General features: G+C 48.8%; 1 protein-coding gene across 1 annotated transcript; it reads right to left on the bottom strand.

Moving 5' to 3' along the window:
• Positions 1-680: 680 nt before the first annotated feature.
• Positions 681-18,763, bottom strand: ASXL1 (ASXL transcriptional regulator 1). Its single transcript, XM_014890102.2, has 12 exons — positions 18,630-18,763; positions 13,948-14,030; positions 10,784-10,892; positions 9,549-9,669; positions 9,380-9,474; positions 8,965-9,058; positions 8,533-8,685; positions 7,961-8,124; positions 7,767-7,863; positions 7,243-7,348; positions 6,218-6,833; positions 681-5,511 (listed from the first exon to the last, which is right to left on the bottom strand). The coding sequence occupies exons 1-12, from the start codon at positions 18,687-18,689 to the stop codon at positions 2,641-2,643; spliced, it is 4,569 nt and encodes a 1,522-aa protein (XP_014745588.2). The 5' UTR covers positions 18,690-18,763; the 3' UTR covers positions 681-2,640.
• Between the last annotated feature and the right edge of the window lie 1,369 nt (positions 18,764-20,132).

Here is a 20,132-nt window from a genome sequence, read left to right as displayed (position 1 = left end):
AGAGGGCATCGCTGTTGTTCTGCAGTGGTAGCGCTGTGGAATGTCAGGAAGTCAGGGATTGTGTCACCACAGGGATCTTAGCACTCCCACAGCCCCAGGCAGGAGATCCCTGCTCACCCTGCAGAACGTGCACGCAGTGAGAACCCGGACATGTAACATCGTAATTCATGTTATTTCCTTACTGCCCAGAAAAGAGAAAGGACTTGGCCAAGAAGAGAGTTTTCAAGTAGTTTCAATAAACTGTAATTGGTATCACATTTAGGCTCTTGAGAAACATTTTTAGATCCATTTATCTAACAATAAGGGCAGTAACAGCAGGACTTGCCTTGACACTGGGAAAAGCCTCAGTGTTGGTGCCCACAGGCGTCACCCCAGCAGGGCAGGGATCCCCTGTGACTGTGGGGAGCCCCCCCAGTGTCCCACAACCCCCCTGTGGCTCTCAGAGCCTTCATGGTGTCCAATCCCCAAGAGCCACACGGCATCTCTCCAGGAGCTGCACCATCTTCAGTGCTCTTTAAGTGCATAAAACCAGATTTAACAAAGCCAAGCAGCAAAACAGCCCCTCCCCTTAGCGACTTCAGCAGAGCTCTGGAACAGCTGCAGTTAAAAGGGAGGAAAGGAAAAGCCACATTGGCTTCAAATGGAGGAGGATTTCAGAAGAAGGACTGAAACCACACAAGCAGATTTTACAGTGTTTATTTTTCCAATAGCACAAGGGACAGATATGAGCAGGCCCCCCGAGGGCTCTGCCCCCCAGACCAGTCCAAGCTGAACACTGCATGGCCCCCCAGGAGGCAGAGCCAGCCCCCTGCTCCGCTCCCCATCTTTGGTAAGCAGGTTCCACACCTCTGCTGGCCCCACCGGCACCGCAGTCCTGCCCAGGCCGGGGGGACGCTGCACCGGGCTCTCATTCTCGTGGGATGAGGCTGGTGGATGTGTTGAGGATAAAACCATTTCAGGGACTGAACTTGTTCCACCCCTCATGATTGTGGCTGAAAGAGGAATTTGCACGGCTGAAAGAAAGTGCATGGTGAAGGGAGGTAGGATGGAGCTGGAAAAGGGACGAGAAGAAAAAAATGAAAATAAACTCCCTAAAATTCTTGCTACTGCCCGCTTGAATAAGCCAGCGGCTTCTCCCCCTCACTGAAGCAATTAACTCTTGATTAGGAATTGCTCCAAGGAGAAGGAGAATTGCAGTTTTGCTCTCCCTCTCTGGATGCACATGGATGTTCATTCAGCTCCCTGCAGTGCAGGTACAGCCATGCCCTGGGAGCTCAGGTGCAGCAACAACTGGCAAGAGCTTAAATGAGCAACCGGGGAGTGAGCTCAGCTTAGCAAATCCCACCTGGTCATCCTTGAGCCTGCACAGCACAGTCCACCCGGGCACCATGAGCACGGGGAGGCTGTCGGAACCCAGACCCCAGTGTGGTGAGCCTCACGTCAGGCAAGACAGAATACAGTGGCTCTGACAATAACTAACACCACTTTAATGCAATACTGCTGTAGAGCCTGGATATCCAAGGAAAAAAAAAGACCCCTTTATGCTCTATGTACATTACATCCATTTACAGAGTTGGCCAGTACTGTGTACAACATATAAATATATGATTAAACAGATGCAGAGAGGATACTTACAGGAGTCAAATAATTCACTTTATACATCCAAGAATGAAAATATATAAAAAAAAAAGAAAATAAAAAAGAGGAAAGAACACTGCTTTAAATGTTAGGTGATGATCACACAGATGCACAGCTCGATGCTCACAGGTGTTCAACTGCTGGAGGGTTTCAGGTCCTCATCACAAAGCTGCAGTGCAGAGATCACTGCCCCTATTACTGAGCTCCAGGGAACCTCCAGTGTTCACAGCAGTTTGTGGAAGTCGGCCAAAGGAGGCAGGCACAGCCGCTGGGCCAGTTCAGCCAGGAACAGTTCCCTGGCCACACAGCTTCCTGCAGGCCAGCAGAAGGCATTTGCTTGGCACTTGCCCCAAATTTTTTTTCCTCTTCTTGCATCCTTCACATGGGTTCCATGTGGCACATGGTGGGCTGTACACGGCTCCACAACCACTTGCAAAGCACATCCCTGGGCACCACATCCTGCTGTAGCATCCAAAAACCGTGCGGGACCATCCCTGCAGGGCAGCTCTCTGTTTACACTCACCACACAGCGGCACTTCCCACACAAATAGGAATGGAGATGGCAGAAAGGGAGAGTGGAAGACTGAAGGGCCTCACCTTGTGCAGCCCTGAAACAGCAAACACCATCTTCCAGTTCCTTTGGATGTAAGGATTTCCTCCACAGAAGATCCAGGGATTGCCACAGCGAACAGCCGCTCCCCCCCGGCGTCAGCCTCAGCGCGATACCAGAGCACACCTGGAATTTCCATGATTGCAGGAAGCAGCAGGATGGCTCCCATGGGGCACAGCCCACCCAGAGCAGGGTGTCCCCGTGAGCAGGAATGAGCTCTGCACTGTCGATCTCCGTGGGAAGGCAGCTCAACATTCCTCACCAAAACAAAGTGTAACAGCGTTTCTACTATGAACAGAGAGTACTTTGTGTACTTTGTGTACAGGCGTTAGGATCAGTCATTATCAAAATACACACACTGAATATACAACCTGTCCCATGGCCATAATTTATTATCTCACCACAAGGCACAATACACAGAGCTTAGAGGGTCCTATACAGTCGTCGTGGCAGAAGGCGCCGCAGCCTTTGCACATGATCATGGCTTTGAGGCTGCACGAGCACTGGAACGAAATTTCCTCGACGCTGCTGCTGTCAGCAAACATCTGCACAGCCAGGGCCGTGTTCCGGCTCGCAGCAAAGTTCGCTTTGTGGGTGAGCTGCACCACGCTCCCAGCAAGGCCTCGGGGGAAAGCCGGAGTGTTGGATGAATAATTAAAGCTGGTGGAATTAAGCTGCAGCTTTGAAAGCTTCCCATAAAATGCTTGCTTGATATTGAGCTGAGAGGGGATGGATGAAGGCTCCAAAGGGTGACTCTGTCCTTTTCCTGGATCCCTTGAAAACTTAAAGAAGGGCCAGTCCATGACCAGTGGCTCTCTCTGTGTGTGCCTGGCCAGTTCTGTGGGCTGCTGGGCCACATCTCCCCGGTTCTCTGCATTACTCTTGGCTGGGCTGCCACAAATCAGCACCTTCTCATTTCTGATCCCTCCTGGGGCGCTGCTGTGCTGTTTTGAAGTCCATTCCTCCCTGGCAGCTGGGATTCCTTCTCCCAATGCACAGCCCTTATCCAAGGCAATCTGTTTTCCGGGGGACAAAGTTCCCATGGCTGAAACGTGATCCAAAGCTCTGGAGTGATGCAGCCTCACGCTGGGGCTGGTAGGAAAACCAGAACCAAAGAGCTTTTTGCCTTGAACCCCACCGTAATTTTTATTGACCAATGTACCTCCTGTCTGGTTTGGTCCAAGAGAAGTTACAGCTGGAGATAAAAACCGAGGCTCTGTAGAGGCATTCAGCTTCTCCGGGCTTTGACTTGCTGTGACGCTCGTTAATGGGTTGTGCTGTGGCATCTGGACCTTGGGCAACTCCTTCTGCTCCTCAAAGCTACAGGAAGAAAATGTTCTTTCCCGAGGGTCCACATCTTCAGACTTCGGAGAGGCACTTGCCACGTTTGCCAGTTGGTCTTGGCAGCTTAAAGTCGAATCAACTTTGGAATGTTTTTCTGGGACAGCCTGATCCTCTGGACTCTCTGCTCTAGGCAATGCTGCCCCTGATCCACGGGTTTTTTCCTGGTGATCAATGGAAGATCTCACTGAATGATCATTGCTCCTGCTTTGGGCACTCATCTTTATTCCTACATCTGGAGAAGATTCTTTGCCAAAACAGTGACCACTGCCTCTGTCCAGTTGCAGGGAGAGGCTTTCTGACTGCTTCTGAAGCACTGGCTGTTCAATTTCCAGCTTGATGTTGACGTGAGACACTGGGAGAACTTCTTCCAGTGGAAGCTTCCCCTTCAGCAACTGCATCACCAAAGGGTTGTTGGTCTCGATGGAGGACATGGGCCGAGCAGAGCTGACTGGATGCTCAGTTTTCTGGGGTCCCCACCTCTGAGGTGGAGGTGCAACCAAGTCCCCAGAACAGGCCGGACTCTCTGTCTCCACAGACAATTTTGACCTAATCCCATTGTGCTTCTCACTGCTGCTGTGACAGGAAGAGCCTTTCCCAGCCACCTCCCTACAGCTGACACTTCTGAAGCACATCTCCACCTCCACATTCTCATCAGTCATGTCCCCTTCCCAGTCAGAAGCAGTGTCTGTTGTTTCACTGTGTGTACTCTGTATTTCTTCATCTCTACTTCTCTTCAACTCCTGCATCTCTCCCGTGGACTGATGTGTGTTTTCTGGTTCGGTTCTGGGGCACCTCTCCCTTGGTTGCAGGAGTTTTTCAGAGGTATCTATCCTATCCTGAGAAATAAAGTCTCCATGCACAGAGGGCTGCACTAGAACCTCTGCATTTTGTTCCTCATTACTCAGTTTGCCATCACTGCCTTTCCCTGCCTGCAGCTGTGCAGCGTCACACACTGCAGGGATCACTTTCTTCACTCCAGCAGTCACTGTTTTGGAGGTGTTATCAGCAACACATTTTTCCAGAAATGCTTTGGAGTTGTTATATCTAAAACCAGACACCTTCTCTGGATCGTGGCATTCTGCGACACCCGATGACAATTCTGGCAGAAAAGGACAACTGGAGGAATTTTGCTTTACATCAGAGGGATAATCCAGCTGTATGGTGGGAGCACCAACATCTCCAAGTTCCACCACAGCCCTGTCTCCCGTGGGACTGACCCCAGCTCCCTGCCCCCCAGAACACAACAGACCAGTCACCACAGGAACCACACATTCCAGCTTTGTGCTCTCCTGTGATGCAGCACAAGATGGGAGTTCGGTCCTTGGGTCACGGAGGAGCTGCTCAGGATTCTCCTCCTGCCTCTCAGGAGTTGCATTGTCCAAGGATGACACAGTCAGAGCACCACAGAACGGCCTCCTGGGTGACCCATCACCAGGCTGAGTGACCCCTGACCCTATGGCACAGCCCGGAATGCTGCTCCTTTCACTTTTCGAGGAAGAGTGATCTTGTCTGGAAGAGAGGCAGGAATTCACGCCAGCTTCCTGAGCAGCCCCTTTGGACTCAGCCTTCCCTCCACTCAGATGAACAGACAGCTGTAGTTGTGCTCGCTGTAGATCTGACGCACGTTTTCCATGAGCTCTCTTGGATCTCCTGTGCTGGGAACGGCCACTGGATTCTCCTCCACCTCCTCCTTCATCGGTGCTTCTGCCCCCGCCGGGGCCGCCCCCTCCTCCGATGGCGGCAGTGGCGGCTTCACGCTGGGCTCGGGCTTGCAGAGCACGGGCCTTAATGTCTGCGAGGGTCCGGGCCCCGGGGCGGCCCCGGCCGGAGGGCTCCGTGCTGGGGATGATCCGAGGGCAGATCTGGTAAGCGGGCTGACCTTTAACCACCCAGGGTGGTTTAATACGTGAAAGTTGAATCTGAAAGAAAGGGTAATGTGGTAAGTTCTAACATTGACCATCTCCAGAGAAATGTGTTTTACTGGTAACTGCTCATCACAATTCTTAGCACAAAGATTCAACAAAAATTTCAACTTAGAAACTAATTTGGGAAGCAGCACAGTCTCACAACCTCTGCTGTGTAATCTGTAAAGCTCAGTTCACACTAATATTGTTTTACCAGAGCCTGCAGGCAAATATGAAATAAGTTATTTATATTCCAGTCTTCAGAATCAAACTGGTCTTCTCTACACTAGGATGACTGCCCTGAAACTACCAAAATGGGAATCCTGGTCAAAATGGGAAAAGTCAGGAGGAACACTGCGATTCTGTCCAAAAGCAAAGGAAAAGAACTCAGAAACTATACAGGATAAAGAACACGATTTCAAGGTCTTTTGCAGTAAGTCAGCTCATTTCAGGCAGTGTTTCTGTATCCACAGAAATGCAAATGAAGGGAGTAAGTCAAGGTTACCCTGTGCTCTCGTGCAAAGACCTTGGGATGATTTTCCATTCTTTGCCTGTCTAAATACGACAGCAAACCGCAGCAGTCAGAGGCACTTCACCAGCTCTACCAATGAAACCCTTCGACTCCTTCCCTTAAGATGGCAACGCTTGACATTTTAATAATGTTTTGATACTACTGAGCACGGCAGCCCTGAGACACAGCAGCTCTAAAGCTCTTTCTTACCCGGATGGGTGGGACTTTGGGCTCCTCTTTAGTAGGCTGTGGCTTTTCTGGGTGAACACTTTCAATTGTGTTACGAAAGGACTGACGATCTTCAAGCCGGGGCTTCTTTTCGGGGAAGGACGCAGAGGCAGACTCCTCAAAGCTTTTCCTCTTCTGCTCCTTGGACTCCTGAGCAGAGTTCTCCTGGGGCAAACTGGGAATTCTGCTGGCAGCTGCCAATGATGGATCTTCTGATTTGCTGTTTGATTTGGAAGTCTCTGGAGAGAGGTGTAGTTCGGTACTCTCTGCCTTCAATCCTGCAGCCGAGGGGCTGCTCAGATCATCTTTCTTCAGGTCTGTCTCAGGCTTTGGCTCTTTATGAATTGAGGGATCTGGCCCCACGGGAGCAGGCTCTTTGGGAGCCTCCGTGTGCTCAGGTTCCCGCAGTCTGTACAGGCTCCTCCTGGCCCGGCACCGCAAGTCAGCCCGGGAGCGTTTCCGGAAGCGCCCGTCCCTCTGGCGTGTGGTGGGCCCACGCGGCAGCCTTGCTTCTCCTTTAACAGACAGCTCTGTCCTGTTCTCGGCGTCCTCCTGCACTGAATTCTGCGCCTGGGATTCCTCCTGGGTCAAGCCCAACCTATAAGACAAACACAAAAGTCAGCTAAAAGCTAAAGCTCACCCCAATTTCAGTGATACTGAATAGCGCAAATACAGGCAGAGAGTAATCAAAACCTCATTAACTCACCCTGCAAGTGGAGAACCCACACATCCCACAATGCTATCATATGGAATGAGAAAAAAAACCCAAAAATTTGTGATGGAAAATAGCAACAACTTCCTTGGAAACAGAGATGGGCTACAAAATTCTGCTAAACCCAGCCAATTCCACTAAGGATTTTCCCAGAGTAACAGCTGGAATAATTCACCCCACAACCTGTTTTCCAAGGAGTTCATACTACATCTGCTCAGGTATCCACGAACAGAAACACCCTCTGCCACCTGCACAAACATGGATAAAACAGGATAGATGTGGTAAAATTTCTCACTTTTGCCCATAGTAGTCCTCAAAGAACTTCTCTTTCCATTGCTCCACTCTCTTTTCCTTTTCCATCTCCTGCCGGATTCGAACTTGCATCTCGTGGGTGAATTCACCTACATGGAAACAAGAGACTGGAATTCAGCTCCAAACAAAACTCATTCTGCAAATGCAACCTATAATATTGGAACAGTACAGCAGCTAAATATATGAAAGACAGACCTGCTGTTAACACCCTGCTCCCCATCCCACTCTGGATCCATGTGCTGCCTGTGGCTCCGGAAAAAAATAATATTTTAACAGACAGGCCACCATTTAAGGAAAAATAAGTCTGGCACTGCTTTATACCTTCACCACTTAATGCTGAAGGTCCCATGACACCAAAAGGAATTGTATCTTTGATTTGGGGGAATCATAGCTTGATACGCAGCAAAACTAGACTAAGTTCCCGCTCATTAACTGCGAAAGAAAACCAAAACTCCTACAAAAATGAGCAGCTATTCCCCAGGCACTCAGGAAAACAAAGCCACTCACCATCAGCGAGCCGCTCCCTCCAGCTCTGTGCAGCGTGGGTGAAGAACTCGTTGTTCAGAGCGCTGCCACTGAGGCGCATCAGCCCGTCAGCCCCCACCTAGCAGGACAGACCCAGGACAAACAGAGCACATCTTCTCCAGCTGTTCCACACTGAAGGGGTAATCAGGGAAGGGAAAATAACTGAGTGCTCATACCTGTCTATCGACTTCAGGCAGGAGGTAAAGCAGCTGTTGCTGGAAGTGTGATGGAAGTGCGTTAAAGGTCCTGGAGTTGATCAGCGCTCGCAGGTTTGTGTTGACAAGGATGGAGCCTGGGGTTTCAAAGTCAATATCCTCACCCCTGTTCCGTTTCATTTGTCCTGGAGTTTAAGGACAGGCAAATAAAATTAACATTGTTGTAGAGAAGTATTTCAGCATCACGGGCTGAAATTTATGTCAAACTACAACAGCAAAAGGAGCGAGAGAGATGATAAAGACTGCGGTATTCAAGTGTGAAGAATGACTCTCCAGTGCAGTAATTAACAAACATCTGGAATTCTGACATAAGGTCACAGTTCTGAATTCTGCCATTCAGTTCAGGTATAATTCTCAATGCTGCTCTTCAGACCAGGCAAACTTTTAAACAATTGTATCACTAACACAAGGTGTTCCAAGGTGGAAAGGCTTGTGACCTCAGGTCATCAAATGCCTCCTGGTGATCTTTTCTCAGACACACGTGAACTTCACTACCACCAATTATTCTTCTGCCTTTAACCAGGAGCACATACCAGCTGTGGGCTTTCGGATGCCCCTCAGCAGCTGTGGAGGATCCCTGTTTATCTCTGTCCTACTGCGCAGGCTGGTTTTGCACAGGGCCAAGGAGCTGCTGCTGCTGCTGGATGTGCTGCTGCTCTCCCCATCAGCGTGCCTTCCTGTGAAGCCTAAAAGCAAAACAACATCATAAAAATATGCAAAGAACAGTCAAAGCCCTGCTGGGAGAGTGGTTTAACGTACAGGAATTATCTGTTACTATCAAATCTGCTATTATATTGAGTAATGCCCAGGTACCAACTATGTTGAGTGAGTTAAACATCCACACAACTCTGCAGTCTCACTCATTCTCAGCAAGTGTTATAGAAATCCTCAGGCAAACATAGATGACTGGGGACTGACTGAGAGAAGTCTGTGAGGTCATTAGGATCCCCCAAACCCATGCTCACCTGAGGCAGACTCCATGTGTGCCCCATTTACTTTCAGTGGGGTTAACACCACCCGTGGCAGCATCACACCCGTCTTTTTCTTCTGTTTGGTTGTCTGCAGATCAGAGAGAAACCAAAACCAAAACAAAGGAACGAAGGCATTATGGAAGGGTATAGTAAGCAGCATGTTCCTCAGTTAAAGAGCTGCCTGGCTCCTCCTAGCTGAATCTTCAAGCAACAAAACATTTAGGACTAGCAGACAATTCTTGTCTTCCCATACATGATCCCTCCCTATCCTGCCACCTCTTGCCCAGGGAGACAGACTCATAACTCTCTCTGAGGCACCTGTGCACAAATAGTCCCTGTCATACCACAGTGGTAATGAAAGCTCCTCTTGAGAGGCTTCATCCTTCCCGTTAGTCCCACTTTTTCCTACCTGGGAAGCAGTTCTGTAGCTCTCCCTGGTAGCAGGTCCCTTGCTCTGAGATTCAGTGGAACACGAGGCATTAGAAGAAGTTTCATCAAGAGACACTGAAAGAGATGAGCTCTCAGTCAGACACAGAAGTAGGTCCTAGAGTTAAAGGTTAATGTCACCAGACACTTACCATCATTGTCACCACTCACAGTGCTGGCTTCGTTGGACCCACAGCTTTCTGCATCTGCTGTGTCCTCCAGCTCCTCCCCTTCTGGCACTGACAGGTTCCGGGACCACTGCAAGGCATCTTTCTGGAGGGGAAACAGAACTGGGTTGGCTACAGCCCTCCCTCCCTCCCAAATCTACACCAATGGGAGCAGACAGTTAACTGGATATACTTTAACCTTCTGTTTTTCCCGTTTTGATCCTTGATACAGAAATGTATTTTAACTTATATTTGGGCTCATAATGGAACAGAAGTCACTTAAACTAAGAGCACTTTATAGCCCCGTCCTAGACAAGTAACACATCCAAAATACCAGGTTAATAATAATTAATTTAATAGAAAGGTTCATAATGTGTCACAATTTTCTGCAACTGTAAGCACTGCATCGCATTGCACTGTAAGCAATAAGTTCCTATTAAAGAGAAGCATCTCACTATGGAAGAACAAGTAGCATCAGTGTGGCCAAACATTAAGACAGCAAGCTTAGGAGACATATTTCCTACTTGTACTATAAAAGCCATTTCAACGACATCTATTTTTAGCAAAATGTGTCAATTTCACAAGATTTTCTAACAGCAGAAAAAAATATGGAAATGAAATAGCTGAGATCTATCAAGTTAATATTTATCAGGGAATCTAACAGTACAAAACAACACAAAAGAAAAGCTCAAGACCAGAAACATTTTCAATATTACTGGAACAATAAACTAAAAATAAAGTATTCCAGAGAGATTTCAAGACCTGAGGAAAATACTGATGCTAAATAACACTGTATGTAGTGGAACACAGAACAAGCAGCCAGAAGAATGAATATACATGTTCCTATTAAGGTTTTACTTGTCACTGCAAGCTCTTAGACCAGTTTCTTGGCTGGCTGTTTTCCCTTGTGGCTGGCAGCAAGGGAGTGCACAGGTCTGTTCTGATGAGCAGTCACCTGAGCTGGACACCAGGTACTGCAGTAAGAGGATTCATCTTGCTTGTGCAATTCAAGAAATAATAGTTGGGGGATTTTTAAAAGGAATTTATCATAGATGGCTTGAACATATCTGAAAGGTACAAGCTCCAAGGAAATAATGAATTCCAGACCCTCTCTCACATGATGATCTCACTGCTCATGAGTGACAGGGTAACACTCAGCCCTGCACAAGGAGCAGGACTCACCCCTGGGCCCTCAGCTGGGAGCAGAGCTCAGCATTTACCTTGAGTGTGAAAAGGCTGATGCGTCCGGGCAGTTTGTAAAAGAGCCCATCCCCTCCCCGGGAATTGGAGTGGAGCATGGCGTTGAGGCAGGCCAAGGGAGATGTGCCACTGCAACAGAGACAGAGAAAGGAGAGAGCTTTAGAAATAGATTATCAAGAAAACAGCCTGAAAGATCTGGTTAAATGGGCATCCTTTAGCTGATGAGAGGAATAGAGGTGATACCATTAACTTTATAGGACAAGCACTTCAGTCAGAACAGCGTCACTGGTTTCATTCTGACCTGTACATCAGCCTTGCACATACAGCAAACAGGAAACGTGACACCAATTTTAAAGCTATCCTCGCCTGATTTTAGACATTTCTGACTTTTATTACCTGTCTCCTCCCCTTCTCTCCTGGAATCCTTCAGTGTTGAATTGATTTTATAGAACCCCTAGATTTATTCAGCAGTGGAAAGATGTAACAAACTGTAGACGCATGTGTTACTGCAATATCTCCCTGATATGTCACCAAACTACTCGGGCAGAGCTCGATACTAAGGCTCTGATGCTCTAATTTGGTAATTCCTACATCAGTCCCCGGTTAAAGCCCCATCCTACGCTCACACTGATGGAACTGCTCTGCCACGTAATATGGTGTTTTCCAGTAAATCCCACATGCACAGGCAGAAAGTTGTCTGGAAGACATATTACACCACTATCAACTGCATTCCTAGTAAAAGTGAAACTGAAAACTGGACTGAGATAAAATATTTCAAAGAAAATCATTCTCAAATTGAAAACGCAACAGTTTCTGTTTCCACCTTGCATATGTTTGGGTTTTGGACATTTCTTCACATGCAATGGCAACAGGCAAAGTTACTCTGTATCACTTTTGAATCATGTGAACAAATTTTCCAGCCTTCTGTCCTGTTAGACACTGTTTTCCCCCTCTGTGTTTACCAGACACTCCAAGCACACTCACCAGCCACAGAGCTCTCTTAAAACAGCAAAGTAAGTAATTTTCCCCGAAACAAGAGAAAAAAAACAAGCAGTTAAAACTCTGCCAGGAGCTAAACTCAGCATGGTGCTGGCTCATGGGAATGTCAGTGCCCCGTATGGAACACGGCCCTCCCAGCAGAGCAGCGTGACCCCCAAACCAGGGAGCTCCACCTCAGAATTGATTCAGAAGGAAAAACATCTCAAGGCACTGAGCTATTTCCTTCAGGAAATGGAGTTTCAGGAAGAGCTTCTATAAAAGCACCAGCAAAGCCTGCTGCATGTTCAGCCAGGCAGGCTCGCTGCCTTTCTTCTGTGAACAATCACACTCTGAAGAAAACAATTTTTTCTTAAAGCAGAGAATAAATGACCAGGGAAGGAAAAGCAGATATCCCAAGGGAAACCACCGACCTTTAAAGGAATGAGTTAGCTTTGTGGGATTTAGCATGACACATGTTCCCAAGTCTGGTCTTTACTTACACACTGTGACAGGTCACTTGTAAAAACTGGGAAAGCACAGGATAATTTATGTGTGTGAAGAGCCCTGCTATTATCTTTGGCAGGGGACAGCCTGTGCACAGAGATCTTCAGCTGCCTGCTTAGGTAACAGGACTTATGTGAGAGAGTTGTAGAAGATTGATTAAAGCAAAGCTCCTCTTATGAAGGTCCTCATTAAAATCTGCCTGAATTCTACTGAAACCACTGCCCATATCCAAACCAGAGAAGCTCTCAGGAAGGATCACAGTATGATGGAACAGTTTGGGTTGTAAGGGACCTTAAATACCGTCTTGTTCCAAATCCCCTCCCATGGGCAGGGACCCCTTCCACCAGACCAGGTTGCTCCAAGCCTTGTCCAGCCTGGCCTTGGAAACTTCCCAGGATGGAGTAGCCACAGCTTCTCTGGGCAACTTGTGTCATGACCTCACCACCCTCACAGGAAAGAATTTATTCCTAATATCCAATCCAAATCTACCCTCCTTCACCTTACGGCCACTGTCCCTTGTCCTATTTCTACATGTCCCTGTGAAAAGTCCTTCCCCAGCCTTCTTGTAAGCCCATGGAAGGTCCCAACAGTTCCAAATCTGATGCAGCAGTACACACCAGCCTCATGCCTCTTCAAACAACAGCAGGTCCCACACCCAACACCTCTGTACACGTCACTGATTTTCACTATTCAAAATACCCCAGCTGTTTCCTGATTTTACACAAACAAGGAGCAGAAACAAGCTGACATTTAGGTCCCAGAAGAAATCAGTTTACCTTCTGTAGTTGGGTAAAGTACAGGTTCAGGAAATGCAAACACCACAGTGAAAAACAGTCCACAGAAACAAAACGAGGGAGAAACAAGACTAGAGACAGTCCTTGCATCTGGATTTCCCAGAAGTCCACCCCTGGACAGCAGCATTTTGTGCCTCTGGTAGTCAAACTCCCTTTTTGGTTTTTTTTGCCAGGCAGCAGTGACTGAGGCATTTGGACTATCACAGTTACCCACTTTCTTTGAGTTGCAAGACACTCTGTATTTCTACTACTGTCATGGAAACAGATAGAAGCTCACAGGAACTTAACCAAGGAAAGCAGTCTCCTGCTTCTGCCTTTTCCAAGGCTTTGTATCAGGTTCTTTTCCACATGAAACCCACTCTGAGATGGGCATCTCCTCCCTACAGTGTCAAGATCCACAACTGTGTGATGTGAGCTGCGCTCTCCTGGTGCTCAACAATCTGAGCATAAGCCAGTGACATAGAGAAAATTGTCTCTTCTAAAACATAATGTCTGCTCTAGAAATGAAGCATCAGAGGACATAAAACTTAAACTGTTCTCAAACTTAGGTCACAATAGCAGAAACTGCTGGGAGCTGCTTATGTGAGAACCATGCGAGTGAGTGGTAAGTACAGCACAATGCAGGGGCCTGATCTGCAAGAGGCATTTATTTCACAATAGATGGATGAAGGGACTCTGTATATTATCAAAAAATCCAAGAACATCTTCCAGTTATTATCAGTGAAAAAACCCCTCACAATCTGTATATAAATGTCTGTACTGTCATCTGAAATTACCAGGCTGAAAAGAGAAAAAGGGAAGCAAAGTGGGCTGGGGATGAGGCAGAACTGTATAAAGCAACACCAGCCTTCATACACTGCCTCCCCCATGCTCCACACTGGTTTAGAAAAAAAATCATCAATACTAACCTCATTTCCTTTAGACCTTCAGCCTCTATGACCTGCAGAATCTGTTTTGGGGTCATAGGAGCATCTGAGTAATTTTCCAGCACCTGAAAAGACAGAAAGACCAAGTGTCATTACAGAATTGGCTTCTGCATTCCCAGAACTACTCCATCAGCTGTGGCCCAAACCCAATAATGTGTCTCTTCAAACTTGATTCACCTGCAAAGACACACAGTAAAATTTCAGGCTACCTCAAGATCCTGGTGAACAGAGATCAAAACCACAAAGGCTTTAACTTCATCTCTTCCCTAATTAACTGAAATACAAACATGGAGGAGAAAAAGCAGACGAATTTGGCCTTGACCCCAATGGAAGCTTTACCAGACTTCACTATACATTACATGGAGCTGCTGCCACATAAACCTTCCAAACTGAACAGTGGTCAGTGACCTGTAACAATGTAAAACCTTCTCCTACCTCTCCACAAAGCATCCAGTATTTTTTTGTCACTAGAAGTATTACTGTGCAGCTACACAACCCAGTACTGTACCTTCCTCAGATTACTGCATTCATTTCATCTTCACTCCATCCCAGGAAGGGAACCACAAGTTAAGAGTCAGAATTCATGTCAGAGAAGGACAGAATTCAGAAAAGGACAAAGAAATAGTACAGGATTTGGGAAAAAAAATCTGGCTAGAGACACTAAAAAGACTTTAGAGTGCTTGCCTTTGACATAAAATGAAGAAAATCAGATACTAAAAGGCAACACAATAAATAACAACTCATCCTTTCATATATTATATCAAGAATAGAATTGTCACTTATATACAAAGAAGTAAAGAGGTTATTGCCTTTTTTTTTTTAAAGCCTGTGGAACTTACTGCTCCGAAATGACTAGAAGGAAGAACTCAAGTATTCAAAGAGAGGACCGGACATTTCTGTGGATAAGAAGATTATCCACATAAACAGGAAACAATGAGCAAAAAATAAGCTGCAGTAGATGTAAACCACGCACTTTCTTTGGGAGCAGATTACCCCACAGCTGCCGACCACACGCCGGCTCCTGCGCCTTCCCTGGAAGCAGCCAGTGCTGCTCTTGGAATGCAAAGGCACCCAGCTCCACAGACCTGGGGCCACGGGCAAAAACAGGGTGAGACAGACACGGGCCACAGCCTGGAACAGGCATGGAAAGCAGCACCAGGAATTTATTCAGGAACTTTTTGATCATAACCATGATGTAAATTCCCCCAGCACCACGGCCGCACAATGCACAGCCCTGGTGTCATCTGTCCCCACGTTTTAGGAGTCAGCAACACGGTGCTGTCTCTCAGTCTGACTCGTGTGGGAAGCCAGAGGAAGGACCCAGGTGCCTCATTTCCATCAGCAACATCTAGAATTGAATCACTGCAGCAGCCATGCCAATGGGACATGAGCAAAATCACCCCAAAGCTGTGCAGGCCAACGTTTGCACCTTAGACTATCTCCACCCTCCACAAGTAACAAAAAACCCAACTGCAGTTCTGCACTTCAACTGTATGTGTGATAAGGCTGGGTTGGATGGGGCTTGGAGCAGCCTGGACTAGTGGAAGCTATCCCTGCCCATAGCAGGGGGGTGGAACGAGATGATCTTTAAGGTCCTTCCAATCTAAACCTTGATTCTACAAATGGAATTTCTCAAATCATATCCACCCAACGGGTATTTTGCGTATGCTTGAAACTCACAAGCTTCTGAGAATGAGGTAAGAATCTCATGGGGGAGAGAATTAGAGAACTAACTTGAGTTAAAACCTGATGAAAACACAAAGAGTGTAAATAAAAATCCAAGCAAGTGATGAGCCATATTCAGAGAGAGAGTAAACTAATTAAATTCCATACAGCTCCATCACACTTTTTTCTCCCTCCATAGGTTACAAGGTCTCTATGCCTCCCTCCTGAGCTGTCACCCCATCACTCAAAGGCTGCAGACAGCTGACACGGGGAAACTCATTGCTCCCGAGCCCAGTGAGATCTGCAAAATACAACACGTCTGTTCCAAAAAATCAGGGAATTATTCAAACCTCTCAAGTGACAGACACAGCAAGCGAAGTATGTGGCCTAAAACTGAGCACAAAGGAGCATTTACATACGGATAAAAGAATCTATGCTCAGGGGAACAATTTCCAATCTAGAGCTGTATTAAGTGTACAGAGCACTTAATGGAAGAACTGGGGGAGAGAGGATCCTGCAAGCTTTAGACACCAAATCCCAGTCTCCAGCACTGTCCCTTCTATCCCTCTCCAACCTGACACTCCCAGCACCACATCAGCCTTCCACCCAGAACTTCAACATTGGCTCTTTCTTACACCCAAAACAGAATTCCCCCCCCCTCAACTATTTATAGCACTGATAGCTGAGGGTGCCTGTGCCCCTAATTATGGAAGTTTACATCACTTCCTCAATTTACTGGTCATCTAGCTCTGATGTGTGGACTTGTGGGGTCCTGCCACAGCTTTGGGCATCCAGATGAACCTTTAAAGGTTTATTTTATAGAACGTGAAGAGTTTTGGCTCTGTAGGAGGAACAACACTGAAGAACACTTTTGCCTGTGATTCTCAGAAACCTTGAGCAGAATACAAAATACACCAGCACACGTCAGAGAGGGAAATTAAAAGCATTTTGACAGGGAGCATGTGTAAGACTAGTGTGAAATAAAGATCTATTTTTAGTGGATTTACAATCAGTCCTGCAAGCTGGAAGTGCAGCTACGCAACTGTAGGTCTCTTGAAGTGGATAATCTAGTATGAGATCGTTCTATTTCTGGTTCATCAATGGCTCTAAGATGCTGTTGAGTCTTAGGTATCTCAGGCACCCACCGTGCCAGAGGTCCTGGCCAAAAGACAGGTGAGAAGAACTGTGTGAAGAAACGCCTTCCCCATCACACAAGGGTGATGAGGTGTATTAGGTGACTGCTTTACAGTCACAGTCTCATGTGCTGCTTTGGGCAGCTTATAAATACTGATTTTTTTCATCTGTCAGAGCTCAGGATGTTTGAATGAACTGACTTTGTGCAAGGTCACATAGCACAGCCTCTGCCCCCAGGGTCACCTACCAGGAAAGCACCCCTGCTGCCTTCAGTGACACACCTGGTTCAAAGAACCTGGATCCCAAGGAGAAATGCAGGATGGAGAACGAAATCACTAGGCTCCTGCACTGAAGTTCCACAGTAGCTGCCTTATGCAGCTACCTTCTCCAGTTTTTCAAGCAAAGCCACGTGGGTCTAAAATATTATCATTTACACAGAAAAGATGATGCAAGTTGCTGGAAGTCAGATGCTTTTCTGATTAGGTTTTCTCCTGGCAAGCATTAAGAAAACACTCCAATAGCCAAAAAAATCTTACTCAGAAGCACCAAGAATTATCCTGAACATCCTCAGTACAAGACACGAGCTTCATTGGACTCACCCACACTGATCCTTCTGAATGTTTTTACATGCTTCAATGCATAACCTGGGCTGGCAAAACCAAAACAAACACACACAACAGAAAAAGCAAGGAAAAAGCCACCCTCAAGCTCTGTAAATCCATTTCTGCAGAAGTCCAGGGGCTACACAGAAGGAACACGTGTATCCCCCATGAGTTGTACACCACTGACAGGGCTATGGGGGGAACCACGGGATCATCCCTTACTTCATCCCTGGCACTGCTGTACCTGTGTCACTGTGTCACCCGGAGAGAGCCAGCTCCTTCCACCCAAATGCCAGACAGCCAGCTTAAACACCTCAGCATGCAGCCATTAAATCAAAACTCTGATTAGCTCACTGAAAGACACTGAAGTTATTTTTCTTTTTTAGATTTCCTACTTCATAACTGAGGTTCCAGCTCAAAGGCTTCACAGAGGGAAGTCACCTTCCTCCCACTAACAGGGTCCAATGACAGCGGCATTCCCACAGACACCACCAGAGCAAAGCTGGGCTTGGAAGTTGAAGCCTTCAACAAGGAGATTCTTTAAGACAAAAGGACTGAGACATCTCCATGGCCACGTCTCCTAAACCCAAAAGTGACCAAATACGGGCTGATTCAGGGATGTTCAGCCCAGCTGCTGCTCCGGCAGCCCGGCACACGCCACCGGCCCTCGGGCGCTGCCGGTGCACAGAAGGAACCCGCACCCTCACTAATTAAACCAGAAACTTTTGACAGCGGCCGTGCCCTCTCCGGAGGCTCCGGTTCCTCCCACAGAGGTTTAGAACCATCTGAAAGGAAGAGAATGAGCCGGACCGTTCCCGCAGCCCTGCCCGGTACGCACTGAACCGCTGCAGGACGGCACCTCCCGCGTCCCACCCCGGGAGCCGCCGCAGCCCCGCGGGCCGGGAGGCGGCGGAGGCCGCTGGGACCCCCGGCGGGCGGGCAGCTCGCCGCTGCGGGCCGGGGGCCGCGCTCGCACCGCCCTGGGCGCAGCTCCTTCCCACCGGGCGGAGGGAGGAAAACAACCGTGCAGGAGCCCCCGGCCACAGCGGCCGGTAGGGGAACCGCGGGAAGCCGCGGGACCGGGCGGGGAACTGGCAACATCGCCCGCGCCTTCCAGGCGGGCCCGGCTCCCGCTTTTACCCCCTCGAAAGAGATGGCGGCGCCGCCGGCCCCGTTACTCGGGGAGGGGCCGGACGTGGTGGGGAGGCCCTGGGGCACGGCGGGGCTCCCCGGCCCCCTCCCTGGACGCCCCCCCGGCCTCACCAGGCGGGCGGCCTCGGCCCACGTGCGCTCCTTCTTCCTCCTCTGCTTCATCTCCTTCATCCTCCTCCTCCTCCTCCTCCTCCTCCTCCCGCGCGGGCGGGCGCGGCGGGCGCGGACCGTTGGGCGCGCGGGCGGCAGACGGGCGGCGGCGACCGGGGCGGGGTGGGCGCGGCGGGCGCGGCGGGCGGGGCGCGAGGCGGGGGCGACTCCGGGCGCTACGGGAGGCGGTGGCGGCGGCTCGGGCCCGGCATAACAACGGGGTCAAAGGGCCGGGAGCGGGGCGGGGCGGCGGGGCCCGGCGACGGTGGCCGCGGCGGGACACGGAGAGACCGGAGGGGAGGGACCGGAGGGGCGGGCCTGGGGCTGGTTTGAAGGAAAACAAACCGCAAGGACAGCCGGGAGATGTAGTCCTCATGCGCAGACTCAACGCAGAACTTTCCTGGACCGCGGACTACAAGTCCCAGCGGCCGCTGCGCCGGTATGGCGGGAGAGGCCGCTGCTGCCGCATGGCCGCGGTGGGGAAGCGGCACCGCCCGGGCCGGGGGCGGCCGCGGGACTGAGCTGGAGCTGAGGGCTGTGGCTATTGGTGCTTCAGCATCCTGGTTATCACAGAATCAATGAGGCTGGAAAAGACCTCTGAGATCAGCGAGTCCAACCTCTGACCCAACACCGCCATGTCCACCAGACCAGGGTACTGAGGGCCACGTCCAGTCTTCCCTTAAACACCTCCAGGGATGGTGACTCCAGCACCTCCCTGGGCAGCGCATTCCAAGGTCTAATGACCCTTTCTGTTACGAAATTCTTCCTGATGTCCAAACCAAACCTCCCCTGGCACAGTTTAACACTGTGTCCTCTTGTCGCTGGTTGGCAGAAGAGCTCGGTCCCCATCTGGCTACAACCTCCCTTCACAGACGTGTAGAGAGCGGTAAGGTCACCCTGGAGCCTCCCTTTCTCCAGGGTAAACACTCCCGGCTCCTTCAGCCACTCCTCAATACGCTACAGACTCTTCCCCACTTTCGTTTCCCTTCCCTGAACATACTTCGTGGTTGTGCCCCGTTGTCTTCCCCAAGGCGCTGATAAAAGACTGGTTTAAATCAGCACCACCCGCAGCCATCTCAAGCAAAGAGGTACCGAGGCCGGGGGCCCAGCCTGGACTGGGATTCTGGCGGGGTTTCACCAGCACTTCTGGTTCCCAAGGTGCCACATGCAGGCATCAGCACCTTCTACTCATATTTATATATATTTATATATATTTATACACAACACACATTACAGTACTCGTTGCAGTTCTACTCATATTTACATTTTTCCACTTACTTTGTGCAGAGACTTTTTTTATGAAAGAAAAATAACAGAAGGCTTTGTAAAACATAAGTCACTGAGCCCTGCCCCAAATTAACAGTGAAAAACACACCTTTTGATAGATGCAATAAATCTTATTGACTTTATTACACATTGTATTTTAGGATCACTTTACATTCCTAGACAAAAGAGATGATACAA

This window comes from Sturnus vulgaris, chromosome 17 (genome assembly GCF_052056855.1).
Source record: "Sturnus vulgaris isolate bStuVul1 chromosome 17, bStuVul1.hap1, whole genome shotgun sequence".
NCBI classification, from domain to species: domain Eukaryota; kingdom Metazoa; phylum Chordata; class Aves; order Passeriformes; family Sturnidae; genus Sturnus; species Sturnus vulgaris.
This window is presented reverse-complemented; position numbering and strand designations above follow the sequence as displayed.